Source organism: Sorex araneus, chromosome 2 (assembly GCF_027595985.1).
Source record: "Sorex araneus isolate mSorAra2 chromosome 2, mSorAra2.pri, whole genome shotgun sequence".
In the NCBI taxonomy this organism is placed as follows: Eukaryota; Metazoa; Chordata; class Mammalia; order Eulipotyphla; family Soricidae; genus Sorex; species Sorex araneus.
Window position 1 is genome coordinate 129,573,879 of NC_073303.1, and position 25,478 is coordinate 129,599,356.

Sequence of the window (25,478 nt, forward strand, 5' to 3'; positions counted from 1 at the left end):
TTCACCCGCTCAGCCAGGGCCCGCACTCGGCCCTGCGCCCCGCCCCGCCCGGCGCCCCCCGGCCCCGCCCACCAGCTGCACCGGCTCTGCCACGGGGTCTCCTCTCCTCCAGTCTTCGCAGCCGCCCTCTCCCAGCTCCTTCAGCCCCCGAAACTCCAGGCCCCTCAGCCCCGCTGGCCCCACACCGCCCCCCTCCACCAGAGGAGTCGGGGCTGGGGACGGCCCATCTCAGTACCGCTCACGCGCCTGGGGTTGTGGTGACGCTGGCACGGGCCTGGCTCCGCAGGTGCTTGCTCCTCACTGCCCTGGGTTCCCCCTTTCACAGAGCCCCCATGTAATAGAGGGTCTTGTGCTGGCTGGCCTTGCGCTCCGTCCGCCGCCGTCTCTTCCTGTCGGGCTTCTGTGCTGGCGCCGGCAGGTGGCTCGGCCTTCTTAGGGGACCCCGCAGCCCACACCCTCCCACCCTAAGGCACAGGATCACCACCTTCCCGGGAGGCTCTGCTCACTCGACACCTGGGGGTGGGGTCTGGGGCCAAGGGGCAGCGCCCAGGGGCTCCTGTGGATGGTGGGGGAGGGGGTCAGTTGGCCTGGGCTCTGCCCTCCGCAGGCCTGAACCTCAACTCTGCCCCTTGCAAACAGACCTCCACTGCCCTCTGCACAGACCCCCACTCTGCCCCCTGCAGACTCCCACTCTGCCCCCTGCAGACCCTCATCTGCCCCCTGCACAGACCCCCACTCTGCCAGGGCTCATCACTGCCCAAGTTCCTTCCACGTGCCTGTCACCCCTGACACACAGCACACGTGCTGGGGCCACACTTAGTTGGGGGTGGGTAAGGAGTTGTTGGGAGGTGACAGGAGGAAGGGGCTGGTGACAGACGTCAGCAAAGGTCTGTGCCCCTCCCTGCCTCTGTGAGCGTGGGACTTGGCTGGGGGGAGCCCCCGGCCTGGCTAGGTGGGGCCTCCCATCACTGTCCACTCCCACCTCGTCTCCGGTTGCCCCGTCCTGGGCTCCTCACACCGCTGTCCCCGGCCATGCAGAGCTGGGACACGCAGCAGGGCAGTGCCCGGGGACAGACAGGCCAGAACCACAGCCAGCCAGGCGCCTGCCACTCACCCTCTTCCCCATGGCAGGAAGCAGACAGACACACGGACACATGGACACGGGGGTCTGAGAGGAGGAACCAGGCGCTTTATTGCAAAACTGTCATGAGTTGTGACATGCTGGCCACAGCACTGAGTTCCAAGGACGGGCCAGCAGGGAGGCCGGAGCTGGCCCAGAGTTGACCAGGGCCCAGGGGTAAAGGCCGAGGCTCCCGCTGGCCGTTGAGAACCAGCCTGGACGGTGGCGGCGGCAAAGACAAAGGCCCAGGCCAGTCTCGGGGTGACCACTGCCTGCAGGGCTGGAGCCGGGAGGGCGGTGCAGCTCAGGCCTGGACGTCCAGGGCGCGCACGTGCACGGGGGGCAGGCAGAACCAGGCGGGCGGCAGCTCCGGGCCCGAGCTGCCCTCGTGGAAGCGGATGTGCAGGAAGAAGTCGCCCGTGTAGAGGAAGAGAAGCGCCCCCAGGCAGGCCGACTGGCCCGCGGGCTGCACCTGCGGAGGAGGCCAGGGTCAGCCCCCAAGGGACCAAACCCCCGCACACCTGCGGTGAAGGCGCGGCCCAGGCCCGGCTTCCAGGAGCCTCTCGGCCTCTCTGGGCCTCGGGCAGGGTCACCCGCAGGCCCTTCCCGGGCCGCCCACCGCCCGGCCCCACCCCCGCAGACACGCACCTCGTCCAGGTAGAAGGTGCTGGAGCCCACGAAGGAGACGGCGTGGCGCAGGTCGTAGTTGTGCACGCCGTTCTGGTGGTCCTGGAAGGGCACCACGCTCAGCGCGAAGGGGCCCACGCAGCGCGGGCTCCGGTTGGTCAGCCGCACCTCCAGGCACACGGGGTCGCCCACCTGGCAGGCCGCCGCCTCGCAGTCACACGGCTGCCCGTCCACCAGCACGTCTGCGGGACACGCGAGCGGGAGGGTCATGGAGAGCCGAGTCCCCTGCCGAAAAGGGCAACCCGGCCACCCACCCCCACGGCTGGGTCCACTGGCCCAGCCACGGCCTCCTCCAGCCCATCTGTCTGCCCTGCCCTCCCCCACTCAGGCCCCTGTGGCCACCCGCCCGCCCAGCCTTCTGTGCACCGTCTGTCTGGCTGATGTCTGTCTGTTTATCCCTCCGCCCATTCGTCATTCATCCCCCACCCATCCACCAGGCGCCCACCTGCCCACCCTCTCAGCATGCCTGGCGCCCATCACTCCGTCCCACCTTCATCCACCATAGCCTCCACCCACCATCCCCTGCCCATCCATCTATCCCGTCACCATGTCCATCCGTCTGTCCATCACCATGTTCATCCATCTGTCCCGTCATTGTGTCTACCTGTCTGTCCACCACTGTGCCCATTCACCTACTCTGTCACCCACATCCACCCATTCAGCTGAGACCCCCAAGTGTGACCTGCTAGCCCCGCACTGCCCCGTGTAGCCGGCTGACCAAGTATCACCACGTGGCTCCCCAGTCCCCTGACCACTGTTTGGGGGGCTCCCCAGCAAAAACACGGCAGACCCCCATCATGCCCTGCACCCCCACCGGCTCCCGGTCCAGGCGGGAGGTAGGACAGCTGTGTGGCGGGAGGCCCAGGGTGCAGGCTGCAGTGGGAGAGAGCTGGCCCAGGGCTGGCCCTGGGGTCATCGGGGTGTGGGGGCCCCCGGGAGTGGCTGCTGTAGGGCCACAGCCCCCAGACATGCGGGAGGGCGGCGGGCGAGCCCAAGGGGCTGTGCAGATATGAGGAACCAAGGGCAGAGAGGGTCTGGGGGCACGGGGGGCGGGGGGCAGGGAGTGGGGCAGGTGGGAGTGAGCGGCAGAGGACAGGGCTGAGCCGGCCCCCAGCGTCCTGCCCTTTACACTGGCCCCTGCTTGGGTCTGCTACATCGGGGGTCACTCAGGGCAGCGAAGGCATCAGCAAAGGGAGAGTCTGTGCTGTCCTCCTCAGGAGACCCCCGCTGGGGGCAGGGCCTGCCCTCGGGACACACCTGCTGACTCAGAGCCCCCGGGCGGCCATGGGCCCCTGCCCTGGCTGAGAGGTGCCCCCACACTGGCTCCCCTGCGCAGTGCCCGACAGAGAGGGGCAGTTCTGAAGGTCGAGGTCCACCCCCATACCCCACTGCTGGGGCTTGAGGCGGCTGCCAGATGCTTCTCTGCATGTCCCAAACAGTCTCACTCCTGGTGGCACTGTCACCTCCCCAGCACAGGAGCGCCCGTGTCACCTCCCCAGCACAGGAGAGCCCGTGTCACCTCCCCGGCACAGGAGAGCCCGTGTCACCTCCCCAGCACAGGAGCGCCCGTGTCACCTCCCCAGCAGTGGGAGAGCCCGTGTCACCTCCCCAGCACAGGAGCGCCTGTGTCACCTCCCCAGCATAGGAGCACCCGTGTCACCTCCCCAGCACTGGGAGCACCCGTGTCACCTCCCCAGCACAGGAGAGCCCATGTCACCTCCCCGGCACAGGAGAGCCCGTGTCACCTCCCTAGAACAGGAGACCCCGTGTCACCTCCCCGGCACAGGAGACCCCGTGTCACCTCCCCGGCACAGGAGAGCCCGTGTCACCTCCCCAGCACAGGAGCACCCGTGTCACCACCCCAGCACAGGAGAGCCCGTGTCACCGCCCCGGCACAGGAGCGCCCGTGTCACCTCCCCAGCAGTGGGAGAGCCCGTGTCACCTCCCCAGCACAGGAGAGCCCGTGTCACCTCCCTAGAACAGGAGCTCCCGTGTCACCGCCCCGGCACAGGAGAGCCTGTGTCACCGCCCCGGCACAGGAGCGCCCGTGTCACCTCCCCAGCACAGGAGCGCCCGTGTCACCTCCCCAGCAGTGGGAGAGCCCATGTCACCTCCCCAGCACAGGAGAGCCCGTGTCACCTCCCCGGCACAGGAGAGCCTGTGTCACTGCCCCGGCACAGGAGAGCCCATGTCACCTCCCCGGCACAGGAGCGCTCGTGTCACCGCTCCAGCAGTCGGAGAAGGCTGTGCCTGGGCGTACACGTGTAATTACCCTCCAGTTGAGAACAGCTCCAGAGAAGCCATTCGGCTCTCTTGGGTAAATAACTTACTTTTACAACTTTCATTAAAGATTAAAGGGAATTAAATTAAAATCCTGGCGTGCTCTGAGGGAGCCTGTGCCCTGGCTGCTATGCCCGGGCCCTCCCTCCTGGCCCCCCAGCACAGCACAGCCTTGCAGAGGGGCCTCCAACTGCAGAAACACTCCCCACGTGGCTGGCACGGGCCGTGTGAGCCCCCAGGGGAGGGTCCTTTCACCTGCTTCAGGGCTGCCACCTTGGCTGGGTTGGGGGAGGGGGATCCCGTGTCAGGGGGCTCAGTATGGGGCAGAGTCTGGGCTCGAACCTGGGGCTCGGGGCAGACCAGGTTACCTGGCGGGCGGGGCCCTGCTCACATGTGGCCTTGAACCGAGGGTCTGCCCGCACCTCTGAATAGGGCACTTGAATCCCAGAAGGTTCTGGCTACAGAGGCCAGCAGGGGACGCCCCAGGCCTTTCCTCCTGGGCACACCGCAGTGAGAACCGACATGGCCTAGAGAGGCAGGAGAGCACCCGCAAGGTTGACCATGGCCCTGCAAGGAGCAGCGGGTGGAGGACCACCGGCCGGGCGGGTTGGCGGGCGGGGCAGCTTGGTGGGCGGGGCCACGTAGTGGGCGGGTTGGTGGGCGGGGCCGCTTGGCGGGCGGGGCCACGTAGTGGGCGGGTTGGCGGGCGGGGCCGCTTGGTGGACTGGGCCACGTAGTGGGCGGGGTGAGACCTTTGGGAGGCGCGGCCACGTGGTGGTGGGCGGGGCCTTCGGGAAGTGGGGCTGTGGTGGGTGTGGCCCTGGGGGGCCCTATAAAGTACAGTGGCCCCAGGCTGGTGGAATTGGGGGTCTTCCTTCACCAAGAATATAATGAAAGAAAAATTTAAACGGGGTTGGCGTGTGGAGGTCCGGACCTCGGGGCTGGCTGGCAGGGCTCTTGGTTGTGCTGGTCACAGGCCTCCAGCACCCAGCTGCCCCCAGGCCCCCACTGGAGCTCACACCAGCGGCCAGTTGATGCCCAGGGCGCTGGCATCACGCCCACTGAATGCAGTTCTTCCCTGAAGTCCTTCCCCTCAACCTCTTTGGACAAGCACTTCATACAATTCAAGGTAAACCAGGAGGGAAAAAAGAACAAAGAGAGAAAGACAGGGAGTGTCACGGCCTACACTGCAGGCTGGCAGTGTCAAACGGACACCTTTCTGGAATTTAGTGACTACTCTGTCCCCGACAGCGTCTCCCTTCATCCCCAACGTTCTAAAAGCCGAGATCCCTGGGCCCTGCAGGGGTCGGCCTGTCCCCACAGCCAGGACAGCACGTGGGGATCCTGCCCTCCTTCCACACTCCCCCAGGGGAGCACACGGGGTCCCACCCTCCTTCCCTGGCCATGGGCCACCTCACCCCACAACCCCCCTCCGTGCCCTTGCAGAGAGGCGCCGGTCATCTGCTTGCTCACTCCAACACTGGGACCCCAAGAAAGGCCACCGACAGTGGGCAGTGGGGGTACTCCTGGGGACAGCGGTTGAGGTTGGGGGGACGAGAAGCTTCTGGAGGTAGTATGGCCATGGAGATGCAAGGAGAGGTGAGGCCAGCCCTAGCCCAGAAAGGCTGTTCCTGGTCCCCACCTCGGTGGGCCTCTGACCGCACCTGCTGCCGAGGGTACCCGAGCTGCTGCCTGTCCCCCACGAGCCCAGAGGGACCCCAGGCCAGTCAGACAGGTCACAGCCTTGGAGGCTCGCCAGAGTGGACAGGCCCCTGGCCGCGGCATGCCCCAGTCTGGCGCCCTCGCAGCCTCAGTCAGGGACAAGCGGAGGCGCTTGTTTGCCAACTGGTTTCGCACTAACCGAATTACAAAGGTGAAGGCCAAAGCCATGCCCGGAGAAGCAAAGAGGATGTGGCGTGACCATGGCCGCCGGGGAACTGGGCACTGACCCCCACCCAGTTTCTGATAGCAGAGCTGTCATCCAGGGCCCTGCTGAGGTCCCTCGGGATGTGCAAGACTTGAGTGTGACCCCAATGGAGCCCCCGGGGACCTGGACATCTGCCCCACCTGCCCTCAGCATGGGGCACGCTTCCCCCTGGCCAGGACTCCACCCTGGGGTGCAGAGGCTCAGGATGTGCACCCCAAGGCCCCACCTGCCTCTGCACCCCAGCTCCCCCCGATGGGCCCGAGAAAGTCCTTCTGCCGACGGCTCTCCCATGCTCTGTGCCTGCATCCTGGCCCTGGCCCCGCCCCCGAGAGTGGTCCCAGCTCCCTGCCGGGTGCCTGGGGTGAGGCTGTCCCCTCTGGAGCGGCACCTCCGTGAAGCAACATTCCCTGAGCGTGAAGCCTTCACGGGCTGGGGACGGCAGGACTCGGCCCAGGGACTCATCCTCCCAAAGGTGACGGGCACCCAGTGGCTCTCGGGGCCGCTGCATCTAACAAGCACATAAGGAAACTGCACCTCTCAGCGCTCGGCGTGTTAGCTCTGTCACAGGCCTTGAGAAGCCCCGGGCCCAGAGCACGGGCACCGTGCGGAGACTGCGAGCCACCAAGTCCGCAAGGAGTCATCCCTAAGCACAACCTGGGGAGCCCCCAAAACAAAACAAGAAACCCCTCCACAACAACTCAGCCCCAAACAAAGGCCGAGAGGAGAGGGGGGGCTGGGAGAGTGGCCCCCACTCAGTCTCAGTCTCAGGCAACTGACACCTCGAGGTCGGCCCCAGCACCTGCAGCAGAAGCCCCCCTCTTAAGTCCCCTGCCCGGAGTGCTCCCACCCGTGACCCCTGCCTGCTGAGTGTTCCCGACCGTTATCTCTGCCTGCCCCAACTTAGTCTCCACAGGCCCAAGGTGGCTCCTCCAAGCCTCCTACGGGCAGTGCCCACCTTGGGGCAGGTGCTGAGATCAGAGGCCTCCACATATGGGGGCACCAGGTCAGGGCAGTTCCAGGGGCCAAGGGGGAACCTGAAGGCACACGGCCCCTGGGCGGGTGGCAGGGGTGTGGGGAGGGGAGACTGCTGCAGGGAAGAACATACTTCCAGGACACTCGGCCCAAAATCCCGTCCCTGACACCCCACGTGGCCCCTGTGGGCCCCAGGAAGCCTTAAACTGCTGTGTCACGCCTGGCACGAGATGAGCCCAGAGCTCTTGGGAATGTGCTCTCCAGGGAGCACACCCTGAGTGGGACTCAGCTCTCCCCCATCAGGCATGCTGCTCCTGGTGACGGCAGGAGAGACAAGCCCTCATCTCCCCTGCCACGGGTAACTGGGATGGCACGGGGTGACAGTCAGGCCCCGGGACCCTCAGTGTGGGGCTCAGGAAGCTCCATCCAATCATGCATCTTTCCTTTCGGCTACCCCTGACGGTGCTTGGGGCTCACTCCCGGCTCTGTGCTCAGGGATGACTCCCGGCTCTGTGCTCAGGGATCACTCCTGGTTCTGTGCTTGGAGATCACTCCTGGCAGGGCTCAGGGGAGCCCAGGCCATGCCAGGGGTCAAATCAGGTGGGCTGCATGCCAGGCCAACGCCTCACCCCCACACTCCCTCCTCGCACCAGTGCGGCCTCGCTCACTGCTGAGCCAGTTCTTGGGCACTGTGACTTCAGGCAAAGTGACCCCAAGGAGCTGAACCGGCCGCATGCAGACTCGCTGACAGCAGCGGCCATCCCCCTGACCTGGACGGGAAATGCTCCCCAACTCGGCAGTGTCCACACACGCACGCACACACGCACGCACGCACGCACTCATTCACTTGCTGCTCATTGATTCATTCACTCACTCACTCACTAGCGTTTTCACTCATTCATTCACTCACTCAGCGTCCAGCACGCCATGGGCGGTCACAACCACGGTCCCCCTGGGGGCAGCTCCCCCTGCCCCATGACTCTCCCTGTGCCGCCTCCCTGTGGGGGGGCTGGGGTCCCTGCAAGCCTGGGGGAGCAGCAGGGACCAGGCAGGCTGTTCCCGAAGGGATGGGTGTGAGCGGGTGCGTCCCCTGTCCCCCACTTCGGACGCGACTGCCCAGCTGGCCGAGAGGTCCTGTGTACTCACGGGACCTGCAGCGGCACGAAAGTGGGTCATGAGGGCAGAGAGCAGGAAACGCTGGCGTCAGCAGTAGGGAGGGGGACAGACGTGCCCAGCCCGGCACCAGGACCCCAAACCAAGCAGGAAGGGGAAATGTACCCCAGGGTGGTGTGCGAGGGGTGGGTCATACGCAGCAACGTGTGGGGGTCCTGAGAGGTGAGACACCACTGAAGGGGCCTGGACAGCCTCCGGCCAGCACCAGGGATGGGGTGACTCGTGAGCTGCCGAGACGGAGCTGGGGGTCCGGGAGGTGAGGACTGAGACCTCGAGGGGGGGTGAGCAGAGATCCACACCCACCTGTCGGCGGGCACTGAAAGGGCCCAGGCTGGGTGACAGGCACAGAGCCTGGTACGGTGCCAACGCGCGCCCCCCCCCCCCAACAGTGCCAGCCCCCACCCCCACCCCCCAGAGAGCAGAAAAGCAACTTTCCAACATGCTCTCACAGTCGGGAATAATCTGTCCTTGCCAGAGCGATGGTCTGGTCCTGCCTGAGGAATCTTGAAAGCAAACACCAAAATTACACAATTGTTTCTAAATATAACTTCGCCCCAGAATCTGAGCACTACTTGTGTCTGGCATCCAGCAAGGTAACTGTGATGGTGCCCAGTACCTCCTGACCAGGCATGCAGAGAACCATGATACCACTCACACTTACACACACACACGGTCACACATCCACATATACATGCACTGTCTCACACACACACACACACACACACACACATATGCATACATCATCACACACACAATTCACAAACACAGTTATCCAGTGCACATATACTGACCTATAACCCATACCACATGCATGCACTCACAGATCCACACACAAACACTTCACATATGTATGTACACACACACTCACATACACACACTTGTACATTCGCACATATGCAACAGGCCCAGAACAGGGGCCAGAAACAGCAAATGAGGGCAAGGGGGAAAAACAACAATGGCAATGAACTCTTAAAGCTGCGGCCAGGGGCGGGAGCGACAGCACAGCGGGGAGGGTGTTTGCCTAACACGCAGCCCACCTGGGTTCAATCTGCAGCATCCCATAGGGTCCCCCGAGCACCACCAGGAGTAACCCCTGAGTATCGCTGGATGTGACCCAAAAAGTAAAAAAAGCCGTGCCACAGATGGCTGGAAACTGATGACATGGGAGCTTCGAGAAAGGCCCAAATCAAACTGGCACCCACAAGACACCAACATCTGAGATGAAGAATCGTGCGTGGATCGGAGCCGGCTCCGGATGGCAGGAGGAAGGGCAAGTGTGCTCGGAGACGTGGCGAGTAGTAGCTGCCGTGGACGGAGCAGGGGAGACGTGGCAGCACCGAGGGGCCGGGAGCCCGTCACTGCAGGAGCCGCACGGGCAGGTGGCGAGGACGGCAGGGAGTGGCGGCCAGTGGCTCTTCCGGGCTGGCGACAGGGGCCAGCGGGCTGAGGGCAGGTGAACGGAGGGAGCGCGGGAGACATTTCTGTGCCCGGTGCCAGGGGGGCCGTGATGGGTGACACAGGGAAGCAGACAAAGCAGACCTCTTCTCACCAGCAGGACGGGGTGCGAGCTAGACGGGGAACCCCGGGGCGGGGCGGGGCGGGGAGGGCGAGATCCTGTGGATTCAGACCCAGCAGAATACGTGGCTCTCTGAACTTGGGGGAGTAAGGAATTCTCCAGAAACACACCATCAGGAAGGACTGAGCCGCGTTCCCGCCCAGCAATGCCCACACCTGGGGACAGGGGAAAGTCGCCCCACAAGGGCCTGCACAAGCAGAGGGGACAGGGCCCTGGGGGCCAAGCCACGGGGCACCAAGGCCCTCAGGGACTCGTGAGTCTGTGCTCCTGCGAGTCACACCTCGAGAGGAAGGCCAGGGGGCAGGGGCCAGTCCCAGGGGGCAGAGGGCAGGGGGCAGGGGCCAGGGGCCAGGCCCAGGGGGCAGAGGGCAGGGTCACTGCAAGACACACAGTGGAGACACAGACCCATGCTCGCCCCCACAAAGCCATTCAAACCTCAAAGTGCGCGGGAGAAGCGTCTGTGTTCACAGACCACGCACTGCCTGTGGGGGGGGGGGGGAGCAGGGCAGGGACGCGGGAATGTCGCAAGCCGGAGCTTCCTCTCGCACCAGCAGCGAACTGGTGGATCCGGACTGAAAAACACAAAACCATCTACCAAAGGGCCCGGAAATGCACTGGTGAGGTGGGGCCGTGAGGAGACGGGCAACACAGCGCACACACAGGGATGGAGCACCACGCCGTGGACGGAGTTAAAAAAAACCCAAATTCCCAGAGAGCAACTGCCTCCGTGTTCCCGAGTGTCCTGAGCCCACCCGTCTCGCTCCACCGAGCCAGTGCAGTGAAACCCCGAGCCCAGCCCCTGCTCGGACACAGGGACCTGACGGCCCAACTCACCCTGGCGGGGAGAAGGCGCAGGACAGCTGGCGGACAGCGAGTCCAGGGTCCAGGCTGCGGCCTCAGCAGCCCCGAGGAGGCACGATGACCCGAGGGGGCGGTGGGGGTGGGAGACGGACAGACGGGCGGCGGCAAGCAGAGCCCAGACGCTGGCCCAGACAAACGCAGCCTCCCTGGCGACACCCCAGCGCAAGGCGGTTCCCAAGCCCCGGCCGGCCGGGCACGTGACCAAAACGCCAAGAGTGGAGAGAGAAGACGCGAGGAGGGAGACAAGGCTGGTGCCCCGGGCACCAGCCGCACGAGGCCCCGGGGCCTGGGGGACGCCAGCTGGGGAGAGTGACTCGCGCATCCAGGGCCCCCCAGTATGCCAAGGGAGCCAGGGATGAAAACCTCATCAAGGCGGGGCGAGCAGGCAGGGCGGGGGCCGCTAGAGGCCGGGCAGGGCTGCCCAGCACGGTCCAGGGCGGGAGGACGGGAGCGGGCGTGGAGGGGCAGGCACAGTCGGGGCACACACGCCAGGCTGGGGGCCGGGGGCCGACAGAGGCCTCTGGGGCGGAAGGACAGGACAGGCCCGACGGAGCCGAGGCCGAGAGTGGGCGGGAGCCCCGGGCAGGCCGTCACCCCAGAAAGGACGGCCGAGGCCTGTGTCACCTGCGAGGGGCCTGAGACCCAACAAATCCCAGCACTGACAGCCCCCCCGGGCGGGGCTGCTGGACAGACAGCTCACAGCGCGGGCCAATGCACAGTGGCCAAGGACAAAGACCCGCCCCTGGCCAGGGGCGCGGGGACAGGAGGGAGGCCAAGGGCAGGGAGAGCCTGGCAGAGGCAGGACCCAAACAGTGGCGTGGCAGGGAAGAGGCCTCAGGCTCTGGGGCGGAGCTCGGAGGACCCCAGGGTAGTGGGATTTATTCTGAAGGGACAAACATTTGCCGGACCCTCTAGGAGGGAGCGAGGGGGTGGAGGCAAGCCCTGGCCTCGGTCACAGCGGGGTGGATGGCAGCCGGGGTGCCACTCGGGGGCGGGCACCCAGGAATTCTGTCTCCAGCTCCACCTTCCATTTCTGCCCAGGGAACGTGAAGCACACGATGGAGCCAGAGGAGGCGCCGAGCTGCCGCAGGACAGACACCCGCGGGGAGGGGCCAGCCCAGCCCGAGGCACCGGCCTGCCCCTTCCAGGGAGGACACTGTGGGCAGCAGGACTGAACCCGGAGGCCAGCACCAACCGCCCGAGATGGTGACGCCCTGACAGTCGCTTCCCAACAGAGTCGATTCCGAAGGACAAAGGGACCCTAAGTGTTTCCCCGCTGACCGCAGGCCTGCGAGCTTGCGGAGTGAGCCGGGAGAGATGCCCAGGGCTAGCGGGCGTGTCCACTCCCCACGGGAAGTGGGCAAGGCCGTTCGGGCCCAGGCGGGCCCAGCGCTCTGGGGACTTGTGTCCGAGGGGCTGAGAATCACTACCAGTGTAGACCTTCTCGTCGACGACAAGCTCAAAAGGACTCGCATCGCAGGCGTGCTCTCTGGCCACGGGGACCAGATCAGCAATCAACGGCAGGCACACTCTGGGGGAAACCACACACTCAGAAACCCAACAACACAATTCTCAATAACCTTCGGGTCAAAGAGGAGACAAAAAGAGAAACCAGAAATTTCCTAGAATCGAATGAAAATGCAACAAATCAAAACGTGCCGAGGCCAGCACGGCTGAGTTTACTGGATTTTCAGCACCGAACATCCCTGGGGGAATCCTGCCGTGCCTTTCCCTCTGAGAAAGTAGGAGAGGAAGGGCAAAGTGAACCCAAACCAAGAAAAGGAAAGGAAACAAACAGCAAAGTGTGAATCAATAAAAGCGAAAACAGAAAATCAATAGAAAAAAAAAAAATCAATGAAACCAGAGGCTGATTTTCTCAATGGAATCAGCGAATCAGGAGTGACTCTCGTCAGAGGACAGGGCAGGAACTGTGAGGAGAGGAGAGTTGGGGACATGCCGGGAAACTGCCCACAGGAAGACAAGGGAATACTGGGAAAAGCTTCCCCCCATTAAATAACAACTAGATGGAATGATAAATTCTCTAAAAAACCCATCACCAAATCTTATAAATGATAATCAATATTCCTAAAATATCTATTATAGATGCTAAATTGGTGCATCTCCAGCTCCACCTTCCATTTCTCCCCAGGGAATGTGAAGCACACTATGGAGTAATTGTTGTTCAGCACCGAACAACAGTAAATTGTTGACAGTATCCTTATCGCAAAGAAACTTTAGCCTCAGATGATTCCACTCACTAGTAAATTCTTTTTTTTTTTTTTTGCTTTTTGGGTCACACCCAGCGATGCACAGGGGTTACTCCTGGCTCTGCACTCAGGAATTACTCCTGGCAGTGCTCAGGGGACCATATGGGATGCTAGAAATTGAACCCGGGTCGGCCATGTGCAAGGCAAAACGCCCTACCCACTGTGCTATTGCTCCAGCTCCTCCACTAGTAAATTCTTTTTATAAATTTAATTTTTTTTGAATTTTTTTTTCTTTTTGGGTCACTCCCAGCAATGCTCAGGGTTTACTTCTGGCTTTGCACTCAGGAATTACTCCTGGCGGTGCTGGGGGAACCATATGGGATGACGGGGATTGAACCCAGGTCTGCCGTGTGTAAGGCAAACACCTTACTCGCTGTGCTATCGCTCCAGCCCCTAATTTTATTTTTATAAAGTTGCTCACAATAATTACACGCAATATTCCAACTATCCCACTAACCATTACACCTTCCCACCACCATTATCTCGAATTTTCCCAAGCACCATCCAAGCCTGCCCCAATAGCAGACACTAAATAATTTATTTTGTGTTGCTTGTTATGAATAATTTGCAAAAAAAAAATTATCACAAACTGTTTCCTTGGGAGAAGATGTGTGAAGATGATTGTACTCACCCTGGAACCATTAATCCACTAGTCACTGTCGTCCTGTTGCTCATCAATTTGTTCGAGCGGGCACCAGTAACGTCTCTCATTGAGAGACTTATTGTTACTGTTTTTGGCATATCCAATACGCCACAGGTAGCTTGCCAGACTCTGCCGTGCGGGTGCGATACTCTCGGTAGCTTGCCAGGCTCTCCAAGAGGGGCAGAGGAATTGAACACGGGTCGGGCGCGTGAAAGGCGAACGCCCTGCCGCTGTGCTATCGCTCCAACCCAATCCACTAGTAAATTCTTATAAACATTAGGGTTGGAGCAATAGCACAGGGGAAAGCCCTTACCTTGCACACCGCCGAGCTGAGTTCGATCCCCGGCATCCCATATGGTCCCCTGAGTCTGCCAGGAGAGACACCTGAGTGCAGGGCCAAGACAGTCCGAAGCACCACCGGGTGTGGCCCCGAAAACAAACAAACAGAAATCCTCTTATGTATTCATAAAGAAATCCTGCCAGGGACCGGAGGGATAGAAAAGCAGGTGAGGCCAATTTCACTGGGGCACCTCACACGGAGCAGGTGTGTTCTCCCCGTCCACTTCAGAAGAAGTCCTGGCAACACGAGCTCCCGGAGCAAGGCCAGGTGTGCGGGTTCCAGGACGGAGGCTCCAGGCCACACGGCTCCCACCCGCTCAGCTCCTGGCTGCGACGGCCACAACCTGTCACCCTGCGCCATCCATCTCAGCGCACCGACACCTCTGACCCAGGGACTCCCAGCTGAATCCCAACATGGATTTGCTCTGCAGAGACCAACCTTTTGGGCCCCCACCTTTTACAGTCTTAGAATTCCAGCAGTGTACGGCCACTCTTGTGGCCGTGCGACCTCTCATCGTATTCAGAGAGAGCAATAGAAAATAAAATATCTAGCGTCCGGCCCTGACAGGCAGGCTTGAATGGTGGTGGGAAAATTCAAGCAAACTAGAACACTCCACAGTGGTGAGAGAGTATTGGGGAAACTGTCTGCCATAGAGGCGGGGTGAGGACGGGGATGGGGGCCGGAGGATACTGGGGACATTGGTGGTGGAGAACGTGCACTGATGGAAGGATGGGTGTTCCATCATTATATGGCTGAGGCTCAAACATGAAAGCTTTGTAACTGTACCTCATGGTGATTCAATTTAAAAAAAAATCTGAAACAAATTTTAAATAAATGAATTTTAACAAATTAAAAAAAAAAAAGCAAAGCAGGCGAGGTGCTGGCCTTGAACAGAGCTGACCCGGGGCTCCATCCCGGCACCACTCATGGTCCCCCAAGCGCAGGTGTGACACCGATTCTATACAAACTCTCCCCGAAAATCCAAGAACTACAATCACAATCCATCCTGCACCCAGCACTAGGCCACTGCCCAAACCAGGCACGTCAGGAGTTGCTGAGCAACAGACGTGCCCAGGAGGCAAGGGGATGGCCATCTGGCCAGTGACCTCAGGAAAGTGAGCGTGACAAACACCCAAGGGCCCGCCCCGCACTACGCACTACAAAATGAAGCTTATCCCTGGAACGCAAAGTCGGAAGAGCACCTGAGAATCCACTGATTAGATGCTACGATTCATATTCACTAAGTGGAAAAAAGGAAAGAAAGAAAGAAAGAAAGAAAGAAAGAAAGAAAGAAAGAAAGAAAGAAAGAAAGAAAGAAAGAAAGAAAGAAAGAAAGAAAGAAAGAAAGAGAGAGAGAGAGAGAGAGAAAGAAAAGGAAGGAAGGAAGGAAGGAAGGAAGGAAAGGAAGGAAGGAAGGAAGGAAGGAAGGAAGGAAGGAAGGAAGGAAGGAAGGAAGGAAGGAAGGAAGGAAGGAAGGAAGGAAGGAAGGGAAAAAAGAAACTCCATCTCAATAGATGTAGGGAAAAAGCCCCTGACGCACCCTGGCCTTCACCCCTGATGAAGAGACGCAGGCCCGACACACCCTGCAATCCCCCCCTCCGCACCTCGTGAAATGGGCAGATCCCCACAAGCACGTCTGTTCAGCTTCTGACGTGCGGGAGAGGCGCCTGCCAGCCCGAAGGGAAGCATGTTCTCAGGGCAGACAAGCCACACGTCTGTGAGAACAGCTCCGCGGCTAATTAGCGAGCACATTTAGAAAGGTCGCAGGATACAAGAGGAGCGTGCAAAAGAAGTTTTTTAAAAGCCACATTTCAAGAGTTCACAGCAAATGCTGTGCTAACGTTTTAAAAATAATCCTGTTTACAACAGCATCCAGCCCGAGCAGGCAAGCCCGGGGCAGGCCCACAAAGCCGCAGGGCCACACACAGGGCCCAGCTACTGGACCAGGACGGCTCCAGGGAGGACCAGCAGGCCACAGGACAGAACAAAGGTGTGTGCTCCGCCGCCCCCCACCCCCATCAGGCAAAACACACACAGACACACACAGACACACGCACGCACACACGAGCAAAGGCAATGAGGGAAGCAGACGCACTTTCCAACAAGCAGGAGTGACAGCAATGGTATGTCTGTACGCTGAATCAACACGGCATACACACACGAGGGTGAGGAAAAACATGGTACACACACACACACGGGTTGAGGAATAACATAGTACACGAATATGGGGGAGGAACATCACGGTGCATGTACATGGGGGAGGAATGTCACAGGAGGCACACACGGATGGAGAAGGAATTAATACACACGGTGAAGAGTAGTGGTGCGTTCACAGGGTGGGTGAGGGCAGGGAGCGCCCCAAGTGGTGGGGCCAGCAGGGAGCACCCCCCCTGCCCCTGGGGCCAGCGGGACCCCGGGTCTCCAGCAGGAGACGCCTTCACGCTCCCTCATGGTCCCATTTTCTTCCCCAACTCCACGCCATGTCCATGGTCAGCACCATGTGACCCTGGGGACAGGCCCTGCGCCCGCTGGGATGGTGCACCAGTGCCCCGGCGGGGCGGATCCATCTGCACGCGGCTGGACACACTGGGCGCCCCTGGGTGGGCGCTGTGGAGGGCTGGGGCGGCCCCTCCCTTTGGCTGCGCGTGCTGGCGGAGGGGGGGAGAGGCTGAATTAGAATCTAACTCGCTTTCCTCTCCCACTGGGGAAGGAGTGGGAACAGGTTTCTAAAAATAGCCTGGCCTGTCAAACCCGCTAACCGTCAGGCTGCGCAGGGCCGGGCTGCGGGGGAGGGCAAGCCAGGGCGCACAGCTGGGGCGCCCCCCTGCACCCACCGCCTCAGGGCCTCTGTGACCCATCTTCACCCCCCCCACTGCCCCCCGCCTGGCCCTTCCCGTGCGGGTCCAGCCTGCGTCGAGGGGAGCGGGGAGAGAGGGGGCAAAGAAGGGTGGTCTCGAAGCTCCGGGGTGCGGGGGACACCCTGCAGGAGCATCTCGACCGGCCCAGGGCAGGTGGGGGAGGGGAGGGGAGAGAGAGGGAGAGAAGGGAGAGGTGGGGGGAGCCACCCTGGCCTGAGCATGGCGTCCGTCCTTCTGTCCGGCAGGCCGCGGCCTTACTGGAGGCGCATCCTGCTCGGCTCAGGACCCAGGCAGCTCAGGGCGGGCTGACCCGGCCCCGCTCCTGCAGGCAGCCGGGCCCATGGGCAGGGAGGGCTGCGCCACGCTGTGCTCTGCAGGGCGGGGGCGGGCTCGGCGCTCAGGAGGCCGCAGCCCCCCCGAGCCCGGGCAGTTCTTCCCAGCCCACCCAGGGCAGGAGGGAGACCCCTCTTCCCTCTAGCTGGAGCCCAGATGGGCTTGGGGGCGAGGGGGACATTCCACCTGGGCCCCGAGTTGACCCTCAGTGGCCTGGGGTGAGCCTGATGGTCACAGTCCAGGCGGGGGAGGGGAGAGCAAGCTCAGGGCCCGGTTGAGGCACCCCCAAGTCAGGGAGAGGGTTGGCACCCAGGCCCATACCTGGCTCTTCTGCTCAGGCTGTTTGTCTCTGGGAAAGGGACTTGCCCTCTCTGGGCCTGGGGTGGTGTGTGTGTGTGTGTGTGTGTGTGTGTGCGCGCGCGCACACACACACCTGTGGCTGTGGGTGTGTGACTGCATGTGAATTTTGTTGTGGTATGTGTGTAAGTACTGGGTATCAGTGTTCGAGTGAGTCCACGTGTGTGCATATGTGCAAGTGTGTGTGTGGGCGTTTGTGCATACGTGTCTGTGTCAGGTGTTTGTATGTGTGCATGTGTGTGCATGTGCATGCGTCTAAGTGTGTGCATGTATGTACATGCATGTGCCTGTGTGCATATGTGTGTCAGTGGGTGTGTGTCTTTGTATGAGTATGCATGCATGTACGCATGTCTGTGCATGTGCATGTGTGTGTGCCAGCGTGTGCATGGATGCATGCGTGTGTGCATGTGTGACTATAACCTGGTTGGGCGCACGTCCATGCCTACCTGCCAGCTGCGGCTGGGCGGCCACAGAGGCTGGGGGAGGCGGGTGCGCGTGGGCTGGGGCCCAGCTGCGGTGCCACCATCACACCCGTTGGAGCCCGGGTGTGAGCTCGTGGCGCCCTGCGCTCCCATGGGGCCCATACTTCCAGTCCAGGCCCAGGGCTTCTCTCCTAGGACCAGGTCCCCCCGGACAGAGTCCCCAGCATCACCTCCACCTGCTGGGCTGTGGGGCAGGTCTGGGGGCCGGGCAGGGCCGGGCAGGGCCGTGCCGGCTTCCCCGGGGCCTTCCCGGGACCAGCGCTCTGGCCCATGTGTGCCTGCCGGCAGCACCCTCCACAAACTCTGGGGCAGCAGGCGTCCGTGACAGGTGAGACCAGGAGTGAGGAGCAGAGCAGGGAGGCCGGCGAGCAGGCCTCGTGGACACAGCTCGGCCCTCACACCTGGGCTGCCCCGGAAAGGCCAGCCGCAGGGACGGGGAGGGGAAGTGGCCGGCCCGCCTCCGGGCTCTGCCAGCCAGCGGCCCCTCCCCCGTCCATCAACCTGCGGATTCCTTCCCTCGCGCCTGTCACCGGCGCACCCAGGAAGTGCCTTCATTCCTTCCCTTCACATATCCTGTCACCCTGCCAGTCCCAGCTGCCCACTCCATCCCAGTCATCCAGATGTGCAGTCATTCCTGCCACTCACCCAGATGTGCAGTCATTCCTGCCACTCACCCAGATGTGCAGTCATTCCTGCCACTCACCCAGGTGCCCCTTCGCTCACCCCCCATCGTTCATTACAGTCCATCGAGTTGTCCACTCAGATGCCCATCCATTCCCACTGCCACCCGCCCATATATTCCATCATCACTCATTCCTGCTCACCTAGTGGCGCATTCACCCAAACGTTCATTCACCCAGACATCTGTTCATTCACTCATTCATGCCATCGTCCATTCACCCAGACATCCGTTCATTCACCCAGACGTCCATTCATTCACTCATCCACTCTGTCGTTCATTCACCCAGATGTCCCTTCATTCACTCATTCACTGTCGTTCATTCACCCGGACAACCATTCATTCTCCCCATCATGCATTCACCCAGATGTCTGCTCCTCACTCCCTGCCACCCATCCGACTGTTCACTCACTCGCAGTCACCCGCCCATTGCCCCTCGTGCGCTGCTGGACTAGAGACAGGAAGGACTGCGCCTGCCCTGGACATGGCTGGGATGGGGCAGGGCTGGGGGCAGGGCTGGCTCACACCCTAGCTGGTATCTGCTCCAGCGCCAGAAAGCGAGGGAGAGGGCAGGTGAGGAGCACTGGGGCTCGAGCACCCAGGGGACAGGGTGGGTCTCAGGGAAAGGGATGTGGGGCATACAGGGTGTGGGGGATATGGGGTGGGTGGGCATGGGTGGGGTGAGAGCATGGGGGTGAGGGGGAGCATGTGGGGTTAGGAGGGTGGGTGGGGGTGGGGAGCACATGGATCAGGGAGCATGTGGGTTTGAGGGTGGGAATGTGTGAGGGTGGGTAGAACATGTGGGAGTGGGGGACCTGCAGGGGTGGGGAGGGAGCGTGTGGGGGTGAGGGGGGAGTGTGTGGGGTGGGGAGCGCAGAGGAGTGTGGGGAGTGAGCAGTAGTAGCTGCAGGGGACCCAGGAGGACGGAGCCACTGTGGGCCTGGGGCGCGTGGGACAGGACTCGGAGGGCCGGGGTCCCGGCAGCCCACAGAGCCGGCAAGGACCACAGGCCCACCCCCACCCCGCAGTCCCCCCTTTCCTGCCCCCGAGGACCCCCACTCCCATCAGCTCTGCTCTCCGCCAACAGCTGCCCACAGCACAGGCCAGGAGCCCCTTAGGCTCGGGTGGCCCCGCACGCTGGCCACAGGGGCCATCCCCGGGCTCAGGACCACCAGGGATATACCAGGAAGTGCCTGAGGACCACTAGGAACACACACAGTGAACCCCCTGGCCCCACGGTGCAAACACACACACAGCCTCACAGATGCTCTCTCTCTCTCACACAGTCTCACACTCACACACACACAGCCTCAGACACAACACACACACTACACACACAAACACACAGCTTCACAGATGCTCTCTCTCACACACGGTCTCACACTCACACACACAGAGCCTCAAACACTCACACTACACACACACACACACATGCAGACACACAGAGCTTCACAAACGCTTTCTCTTACACACACAGTCTCACACTCACACACAACCTCAGACACAACACACACTACACACACAAACACACAGCTTCACAGATGCTCTCTCTCACACACGGTCTCACACTCACACACACACAGCCTCAGACACTCACACTACACACACACACACGCAGACACACAGAGCTTCACAAACGCTTTCTCTCACACACACAGTCTCACACTTACACACAGCCTCAGATACACACTACACACAAACACACACATGCACACACACAGCCTCAGACACACACACACTACAAACTCACACACGCACACACACAGCCTTAGACACTCACACACTACACAAACTCACATACAAACATGCACTCACATTCACATATACACATACAGTCACCAACACACATCCACACACACTCACACATTCACATACACACATACACTCACATTCACACAAGCTCACATTCCAACAGACGCTCACATTCACACCAAGTTCACACATACATTAACACACATACACGCCCACACATATTTACACAAACACTCGCACACTAACTCATGCTCACACACACACACTCCCATTCACACACACACTGACACAGACATACACAGACCGACGTCCACCACACAGAGGCCTCAGTAAGCTCCAAGAGGGTGGAGCACCCAGCCTGTCCAGTGCGCTAGAAACATGTGACCAGCTCAGAGAAGGGTGACCACGGTCTGGGCACCGTGAGACTTCTGCGTGGGTGACGGCCGAGGCGCCTCCCGGGAGAGCCGTGATCCAGGACCCAGCAGGCGCTAAGGAACGAGGGCACCCCCTGAGGGGCTGAGAGGGGAAGGGGCAGGCCCGCTGAGGAGAGACCCAGCGAAGGAGCACAGTCGCTGGCTCGGGCGGCTTCTCCACAGGAGGGTGGGGAGGGCCACACCGTCCATCCCTGTCCATCCCCGCCCGCCGCGTCCATCCCCTTTGCCACATGGTGCCGCGCGTCTGCCGTGTGCCTGCCAACACCTTGCTGTGGGGCCCCGGCCAGGGCTGCTCTCCGCCACCAGCCTCCGCACATCCCAGCCGGGAACACAGCGCAGGTCACGGCTGGTGAGGGCAAGACGCGGGTGCAGAGGGGTGAGGGCTAGAGGGCAGCAGGGCGGGCGGGGGCTCTGTCTGGCCCCAGCTTCTCCGAGGAAGAGGTCAGAGAGCACTGCGGGCACCATGGACAGACCTCCCAGGCCCCGAGCTGCGCACGTGCACCCCAGGGAGCCCACCCGAGCCTCTGTCAGCTCCCCCGCTGCACCCTTGGGGGCAAGCACCCGCCCCCAACACTCCACAGAGAGCCTGTGGCTCCTTGCAGGGGCGAGAGTAGCCGGGCAAGAGGGCAGGAGGGTGCCCTGCTTTGCACAACGCCCAGACCCTCTCACGTCACCCCAGAAAATCCAGAAAACGCACCCAGACGTCCCACAGAGCGCAGGGAGGGCCAGCCCGGCCGCTCACCCCCTCGGCCCTACCGGGACTCCGGGAACCCGCGGCCTTCCCCACCAGGCCGCGGGGGGACACTGCCGTGCCCAGCCCTGGACAACCTCCCTGAGTGCCCAGCACAGTGGGTCAGAGGGGCAAGGCCAGCAGAGAGCAAAGAGCTCCCGGCGCAGGCGTGAGGCTGAGGGCTGTCCAAAGAACACGCCTGGCTCTGACAGCCGCCAAACGGCAACTGCACGGGCATGGCCAGGTCAAGTCAAGGGAGCCCTGGGTGCCAAGCGGGGGGCTCGCCGTGGGCCAGCGCTGGGGGCGGGAGGCCCCGGGACACTTCCTCCGCAGGGCAAGGGGGTCCCATGTACCCAGGACGCAGGGCTCAGGGGCCAGGGCGGCCAGTACCGCATCCGCCCGCACACCTGAGGGACCGTGCCAAGGGCAGACGCGGGCACAGACGCCCACGGCGGGCAGGTACTCACCCCAGTGCAAGGGCGCCAGCTGCAGCTGCTCCAGGACCAGCTGGCTGAGGGCACCGTCCACGCTGGCCTCGCCCGCTCGCTTCAGGGATGGGTGGGCCCGTCAAGGAGAGACAGCGCCACCCGGAGACTGAACAGCGCGAAGCCCCGGCCCTGGGAACCACCCAGAGCCCCCTGAACGCTCCCGCCTGCCCGCGCCCACTGCCCCACCGTGGATGCTCAGTGCTGCCACTCCCTGGCCCGGGAGAGGGACCCACAGACGGCAGATGGACGCAGCGAGTGTCTGCCAGAGGCCGGTGCTCCCGGCAGCCCTGCCCACTCAGACCCCGTCTCTCCGGCACGGCGGGAAGGATATGATGGTCCAGCGCAGGCCCAGCTTGCTGCTGAGCTCCTGGCCCCGCGCCTCCCGCCGCTCCTCCTCCAGCCGCCGGGGCGTGGCGAGCGCTGCCCTGTCCCCGGGGGGCTCCGGCAGGTTCTCAAAGGTGAACTTATCCACTCGGATGGCCATGCTGAGCGGGAGAAGGGAGAAGAGAAGGCGTCGTCAGCGTGTCCATGCCCTCTGGGAGCCAGGATGGGGCCCTGTGGGACGCCCCAGAAAGCATGGGGAGCACGTGAACGGGATCCTGGGGCATGCAGGTGTCAGTCCAGCCTGCACACGCTGTGCACGCATGCACACACATGCACGCACACGCGCACACACACACACACACACACACACACCCGTCTTCTACCCCGGGAGCCAGGCCTAGGGCCCCACACCAGGAACAAGCCCTCCCCAGAGGCGCCCCTGGAGGCTGGTCGCACCCAGTCCTCTGAACCTCCTGGAAGTTTCTAGAAAACAGCTGACCCTTTGGCTTTGTTGGCCTTTGCTCGGGATGTTCGCCTGGGCCTGGGAACGGCTGGACCCTGTCCAGGTCGGAGCCCTGGAAGACGCATCCGCAGTGCCCGCTGTGCGGCCTCCCCCAGCCCCCGAGCTGCCCGGAGATCTGGGACGTGTGTGGCCTCTCTGTGCCCCGGGGCCTCGTGTCCTGCTTAGTTTCCCAGGCCTGGGCACCGCCGGGCCTGCTGCAGTCTGTGTGCCCAGGGCAGCAGCGAAGGAGGGGTGGACACAGCCCCATGGCCCCCGCGCAGCCCGACTGACCGGGCACGAGGTGCTCAGGTCAGGGTGCTCCAACAGGGCCTGCGTCAGCTGCTCACCCCACCCGTTGAGCAGGACCTTAGGGACCAGGGTCCCCCGAGCTGCAGCCGGGTGGGGGCTCGGCTCCGGGAGCACGCTGCACCCCACGTGGGCAGACCAGGAGACCAGGCGTGTGCCAGGCGATGCCCACCAACCACGGTCGGGGCTTTCCAGCCACAGGGGGGGGGGCCGCGGGACGGCGCTCCCGGGGCTGAGCACCAGCTGCCGCCCGTCTACCCGGGGGCTGCCCCGGCCCCCGCATCTTCCCACAGCGCCACGACTCTGCCCTGCTGCCCCCGCCGGCCCGAGGGGACACTGGAGCTGGCCCGGCACCCCTCGGATGGAAGGTCAGTACACTTCCCAGTCCCGCTAAAAAGGTCGGTTCCGGCCCACTGCCTGCCGACCCGGGAGGCGCTGATCACCGGCGGGGGGAGGCCACAGTCGGGCACCCTGGGGGGTGGGGTGCTGAGGCCCAGGGGATGCGTGATCCTCACGGGTGCAGCCAGCCAGATGCCCTATGCTGGGGCTGGAGGGGACACGCCCTGTGCCCATCTCATCCACCGTTCCCTTGGCCTCGCAGGCACGGCGGAGCTGGTCCAGCACAGAGAGATGCCAGGGCCCCGCCCGGCCTTCGGACTGCCAGGGCCAGCGCCTGCCCCCGCGGAGGACAGCCCAGAGGCCCGAGGAGGAGCCAGCCCCACTGTGTGGGGGACAGTGGCCGCCGTCCCGGAAGGTGGGTCTCCAGCACAGGCCCCCAGAGACCCCGCTGCAAACCCCCCACGAGGGCGTGCTCCGGGGCGGACCCTCTGCAGCTCAGCCATCTGCCGCGGTGCTGGGAGCTGTGGGGCCCCGCCCTCACCCTCTCAGGACTGAGGCACAGTCCTGGGCAGTGAAGGACTGCAGGTCCCCCATGGAAGGGCTCATGCTGAGGGCAGGGTGAGCGTCCAGGCTGCAGGGACGAGTGACCCGGGTAGGGGCCCAGTGGGCAGGACCTGCTCCCCGGACCCGAGATTCTGGGGGTGCTGATCCCCACCCCCAGGGACTGGGTCGGATGTGGGCCAGGCGGTATGTCCCCATTTCCCAGCTGCGCCCTGGTGCTGGCCAGTGGCTGACACCCCAGAACCCCTACCTAGCATGAACCTGAGCACTGTGCATCTGAGCTTCAGGGGGCCTGGGCAGGAGAGGGGCCCGGCGGTAGGGAACGCCCCTCCCAATTCCTGCACATGAGTTTCTTTCAAGGCACTGACCTTCCTTCACCACACAGCTGACAGGTGACCCAACAGTGTTCTCCAACCAACCCCAGCCACGGGGAGGGGCCCTGAGCCCGGTCACCTGTCCCTGACCCTCCCCTGCAGTCCCCGGCACGGCCGGCTGGTGTCCAGTGTCCTGGACCCGTGGCAGGAGGGTGCCGTGGCTGGGTGCTGGCCCCCTCCGCCTGCCTGGAAGAGCCGGACTCAGCCAGGCCGCCGTCCCTGTGGGCTGCGTGGGCCCGGGGGGTCCCCAGGCCGCAGGGACGTCCCAACACCCACCCCCTTCGTCAGGTGCAGGAGGCTCGAGGGGAAAGGCCCGGCCACGGCCCCGGGCACAGAAACCCTCGCGCCTCGCTGGGGGGACGGCAGCCGCCGGAGCTCAGGGAAGCCGCCAGAGGCATACGCAGAGTGTGTGTGGGGGTGGGGGGGGCGGAACATGCCGGGCACAGGAGTCGGGCTGCAGAGCTGAGCATGCTGCTTCTGTTGGCCCTTCCCCGCCAGCCTGCGTGTCCACAGACTGACCCACCAGGGGAACAGGGAGGCGGCAGGCCTGCCCACCCCCAGCCCCAGACACAGCCCAGAGCAGGGTGCAGGGGAGGGGCCGGCAGCCCACTCTGCGCCCGAATCCCCTCCTCCCTCTCGCCCACACCCACCCCAAGACACCGCAGGTCCTCCTGGGACCAGGATGTGACGACAGCAGCACATCCCGCAAGGAACGGCTGTTAAGTCTCTCCAAGTCACTGGGCCATGGCCACTGACTCGGCCCCCGCGGCACCTCCCTGGGGCTCTACCACGGAACACGGATGGCGCCTCAGGCCTGAGCTAGACTTGCTCCGAGAGTCTGGGGAGAGGGGGATAGGAATCCATTCAGGCCTGGAAAACCCACTTCCGCCCAGAAGTGTCGTGTGTGAGGTGTGAATGCGTGCGTGTGAGAATACGTGTGAGTGCGCCTATGTGTAAATGCATGTGTGTACGTATGATTGAATGCATATGCGTGTGGCTGTGTGAATGTACGTGAGTGTGGGATAGTGTTATGTTTATGTTGGTGTGTAAGTGTATGTGGGTGTGATTTGTGAACACATGTGAATTGTGTACAAGTCTGTGCCAGTGCCTGTG

The 25,478-nt window shown here is 62.7% G+C and overlaps 2 protein-coding genes across 11 annotated transcripts in view; one reads left to right on the plus strand and one right to left on the minus strand.

Annotated features, from left to right (window-relative positions):
* Window positions 1-1,167: 1,167 nt before the first annotated feature.
* Window positions 1,168-25,478, minus strand: part of TRAPPC9 (trafficking protein particle complex subunit 9) — a 98,889-nt gene continuing 74,578 nt past the window's right edge. For all 10 annotated transcript variants that reach the window (XM_055125519.1, XM_055125521.1, XM_055125520.1 and 7 more), the window contains 4 exons: window positions 22,291-22,444; window positions 21,939-22,029; window positions 1,769-1,989; window positions 1,168-1,592 (listed from right to left, as the gene is read on the minus strand). In XM_055125519.1, coding sequence (XP_054981494.1) covers window positions 1,425-1,592; window positions 1,769-1,989; window positions 21,939-22,029; window positions 22,291-22,444 — 634 coding nt within the window. In that variant the 3' untranslated portion in view covers window positions 1,168-1,424. The remainder of the gene's footprint in view (window positions 1,593-1,768; window positions 1,990-21,938; window positions 22,030-22,290; window positions 22,445-25,478) is intronic.
* Window positions 22,464-24,654, plus strand: LOC129401962 (translation initiation factor IF-2-like). The gene is made up of 2 exons (XM_055125527.1): window positions 22,464-23,459; window positions 23,693-24,654. Exons 1-2 carry the CDS (start codon window positions 22,811-22,813, stop codon window positions 23,983-23,985), a joined length of 942 nt encoding a protein of 313 aa, XP_054981502.1. The 5' UTR covers window positions 22,464-22,810; the 3' UTR covers window positions 23,986-24,654.

Bases quoted from the DNA above. Each gene is read 5' to 3' on its own strand.
- LOC129401962 (XM_055125527.1), top strand. From the start codon at position 22,811: ATGTTCGCCTGGGCCTGGGAACGGCTGGACCCTGTCCAGGTCGGAGCC. The intron at 23,460-23,692 runs GTCAGTACACTT...TTGGCCTCGCAG, and splicing joins CGGCACCCCTCGGATGGAAG to GCACGGCGGAGCTGGTCCAG.